This window comes from Triticum dicoccoides, chromosome 7A (assembly GCF_002162155.2).
Source record: "Triticum dicoccoides isolate Atlit2015 ecotype Zavitan chromosome 7A, WEW_v2.0, whole genome shotgun sequence".
NCBI classification, from domain to species: Eukaryota; Viridiplantae; Streptophyta; class Magnoliopsida; order Poales; family Poaceae; genus Triticum; species Triticum dicoccoides.
This window is the reverse complement of record NC_041392.1, coordinates 173236424-173240552: the sequence shown is the minus strand read 5'-3', so window position 1 is coordinate 173240552 and position 4129 is coordinate 173236424. Positions and strand designations below refer to the sequence as shown.

At 49.1% G+C, this 4129-nt stretch overlaps 1 protein-coding gene across 1 annotated transcript in view; it reads left to right on the top strand.

The window, feature by feature from the left end:
* The first annotated feature begins 2119 nt into the window (after positions 1–2119).
* LOC119333259 (plasmodesmata-located protein 6-like) overlaps positions 2120–4129 on the top strand; it is a 3504-nt gene continuing 1494 nt past the window's right edge. The window contains exon 1 of the mRNA XM_037606213.1: positions 2120–3137. Within this exon, the coding sequence (XP_037462110.1) occupies positions 2237–3137 (901 nt within the window). The 5' untranslated portion in view covers positions 2120–2236. The remainder of the gene's footprint in view (positions 3138–4129) is intronic.

The following is a 4129-nucleotide window of genomic DNA, read 5'->3' as shown; positions in this document are numbered from 1 at the left end:
TTCCTCAGCTACCGATGATGATGTTCCTACAGTTACTTCCAACCACACCTCACGGCGTTCTCTTGTAGCAACTAGCATGCGATAGGATGACTTTACTGAGAAAACTCTGCTTCTTTCAAAGTTCTAGCTCCAAAAATCCCTTGTGTTGCGAGTACAGAGGGGGATCCCCACGATGGTTCGCGCATCCATTCCCAAAAGCTCTTGCAGCTGAATAGACCAAACGTGTACCACCACAATGCCAGTTGGGCCAACCCAGTGTGTGTGAGGCATCGTTCATGCTTATGCTCCTTCCTCCTTCCGGCCGACTTTTCCGGTCTTCGGTTGTTTTTTGGGTTTTCTTTTCTTGGTTTCTTCTTATTTTTCCCCTTTTCTTCCTTATTTCATTTGTTATATTTCTAATAGTTAATTATTTTTCTAAAAATCCTTGAACAATTTTAAAACCCATGAATAGTTGCTAAATAATCCATGAATTTTTAAAAAAATTGGCAGACATTTCTTTAGAACATATGAAATATTTTTTAAATTAGCGAACATTTTATCAAAAAGTTCAATATTTTATGTTTTATAATGTGTGAACATTCTAAAATTTCTCAAACATTTCCTAAAATTCATGATCTTTTTTAAATTTGTGAATATATTTTTGCAAATCATATTCGTCTTCATAAATTCATGATTTTTCCCCACATTTTCTCTGAAGTGTGTAAAATAAAAGAAACTTACTGCAATAGAAATGTAGGAGCCTCTACGCAAAATTGGTCGTGGCCCATAGGATATTCACACGGAATAGGAGGACTCCTATGGTATTATGACTGGAGAGCATGAAATTGGATCCAACCACCATGCCTGGTGCGGTACTGCCGAACTTTTTATAAATGGCATGGATGGACTTGAAGGTTCCAAAAATTGACATTTATGTTAAAAATGACACATCACTGCAAATGGACCTAAAAGGCAGAAAATTATATCCATGCCATTCCCTTTTGCACACATGACCGCAAAGAAAACACAAAAAACAAAAACAATCAAGTCATGGAGAAGCATTTGCCACCTTCTCGGACCATGGCTTTCGCCATCTTTTGGCAAAGAAAGGGCCTCTCCATTGGAAGTTGAAGGAGGGAGCGTAGTAAATTGCCAGTGATCCTTCAGTTGATGGGCATTCCACCCTAGCCGCCCGAGAAGCCCGTTGGAGATCTCTTGTTGACTGTTCTGCAACTCCGACGGCGGAGGTCGAAGCAACGGAAGAGGGAAGGAGCTTGTCGATGATAGTTCTTGAACCTTGGAATCCCCTAATCTTAACAAGCTAAGTTCACCTCCCTCACCTTTTCCCCTTCTGTCTCCATGATGACAAGGAGTAAATTTGTGTGTGAACTATATGTAGAAATTTATATCTCAATCATTTTTGGAAAATATTTAACACATCTTTCAATGAATTTCACAAAATATTGAACATATATTTCAATTCATTAAGGGAAGGTATTACCAAACTTGTTGATTCTCTTCAAATCTTGCAGTTGGTGTTTTAGTTAAGGAAAGCAGTTTGGCTGGATTTTGATGCCACAACTTCGACCTCTTCTTTCGAGGGATTTTGACGCCATGCCTTCGACCTCTTCTTTCAAGTTGTGTTACGACATGGCCCGATTTCTCCAACCCTCTGGACTGTCGGTGAATGATTGCAAGTTTGTGTTGCTTGGGGTGGTGCCCCTACTAATATTCCATCAGCAGTTAACCTCGTTTCCGCAATGAGGGGCTATTGCAGTCTTTTTTTGGAAGGAAAACACAATTAGTATGACTTTTGATGTAATTTTATTTTTTGCTGGTCATTTTGTATCTTGTTGTTTTTCTAACGTAGCTTGGAGCCTTGGACTGCTCTTCTTAATAATATTATATTTCAAAATGTATGAAAAAAGAATATTACTCCCTTCAATCCATATTACTTGTCGCTCGAACACATGTATCATCTAGATAGAGGGTAATTAGATCTTGTTTCCGTGGGAACATCATCTGTTACCTCACGTGATAGGATGAAAACTTGAAAAGTAAGATGCGTTGGCGACGTCACCAGTATTATTAACCCGAGTGATTAGCTTCCTCCTTATAAACCCTTTCAAGCCCACTCCACTACACACTCCGAACACTAGCTACTGCCCTGCCATTCTGCTCCGCGCTCATCTTCCTCAGCTTCCCAAGTCTGCCGAAGCATCAAACACTAGCACGTCCAAGCCGAGAAGCTCCAAGCATGTGGAAGGTTCTTGCAGCAACGGCGCTGCCGATCCTGATCGCGCTGCTCGCCGTTCGCGCGCGCGGCGCCGACGACTACACGGCGTTCGTGTACGCCGGGTGCTCGCAGGCGCGCTACGACGCCGGCACCCAGTACGCCGCGGACGTCGACACCGTGCTCTCGACCCTCACCGACACCGCGGCCTCCACCCCCTACGCCAACTACACCCCGCCGTCCGGCGCCACCACGGGCCTGGTCGGGCTCTACCAGTGCCGCTCCGACCTCCCCGCCGCCGTCTGCGGCGTCTGCGTCAAGGCGTCCGCCTCCAAGCTCGCCTCCCTCTGCAACTCGGCCGCCGGCGGCGCGGTGCAGCTGCGCGCGTGCTTCGTCCGCTACGGCAACGACTCGTTCCTCGGGAAGCCGGACAACACGGTGCTGTTCAAGAAGTGCGGCGGCGAGAGCGGGGACGCCGGCGTCGCGCCGCTGCGCGACGCGGCGCTCGGCGCGCTCCAGGCCGCGTCGTCCCCCGCGGCCGACGGCTCGTACCGCGCCGGCGCGGCCGGGTACGTGCAGGCCATGTCGCAGTGCGTGGGGGACCTCGGCGCCAAGGCCTGCACCGACTGCGTCTCCGTCGCCGCCTCGCAGCTCAAGGCCGGCTGCGGCGACGCCTCCGCCGGGGAGGTCTACCTCGGCAAGTGCTACGCGCGCTTCTGGTCCAATGCCGGCGCCGGCGCCGGCGGGGCCACCCCCGGTGGAGGCAACGTCATCGGCGGCGGCAACGCCGGCCCCATCGGTGACGGCGGCAATGGCATCGCTGGAGGAGGCAATGGCATCGCCGGCGGCGGCACCGTCGGCGTTCCGGGCGCAGGCAGCGGATACGGATACGGGTTCGTGCCGCGCCCGTACGGCGACGTCCAAGGTAAGCACATCGATCGTGCCACCATTGGCGACTTCTTGCCCTGATTGATGATCACACCGCGTGTACGCACCACCTTAATTTCTGGGCTTAATTACCGTTATCTAGTTGTGCGCGCCTCGCATCGATGATCGGCACGGACGCTGAAGAAAATGGGCATCGATTTCGGGAGCCCTGCCACTGCCAATCCGGTTACTTGTTACGGTTTCCAAATCCGAATATATTGGTTGGATCTTGCAACGGTCCATGCAGAGTAGCTTGCACTACGCGTACGATACAATTCTGCCTTCTTTTGAGACGGGCGTACGATTATTTTTGTCAAGAATTTTAAGATCACCGATTAGGCCACTATCGAAAACAGATCAGCATATTCAAATGCTTTGCAGGGTACACACCACCTCGTGTCTAGGTCTGCATCATGATGGAAGCACATAGATTTAGGCTTTCTACAGTTGCTATTTACAAAACACAAAATGCAGGCTGCCTTTTCTTCAGGTTTAATTTACGTGTCTATGACCACTTGTGCTAGGTGCTTGGCTCGTCCCACAGTTTCTTAACCATGTGGCCCACATGCCATAGGCTCCATGCATGTTTTTCCAAAATCAACTTCCCTAAGATGGGATTCGGCTTGCCTGCTCTCTCCCGATGCTCTCACTTCATCCTACGGTTGTCTTTTTTTCTCTTTTCTTTCTAATCTAATTATCTCCCTCCCTGATTTTAAAGGGGTGGGGCCGGACCTTATTTTGTCCAATCAAATCAAGTCACATATGCAGGAGCACGGATAGGCACACGCCGGGGAGCAGGCAAGTCTCGTCCCCTAAGATGTGCCATGCTTCTCTACAGCTTAATTGTGTGCCGACCAAATAGGTTCTTAGGCTGACAATGTAAACAGTGTGCGACATGGTCAGGGTGCGTCCCGTCAAAATCTACTCCGGAAATTAGGCATGACTGCTGCCTACGGTTTCATCAATGATTAGGGGCGACAACGTTCCTTC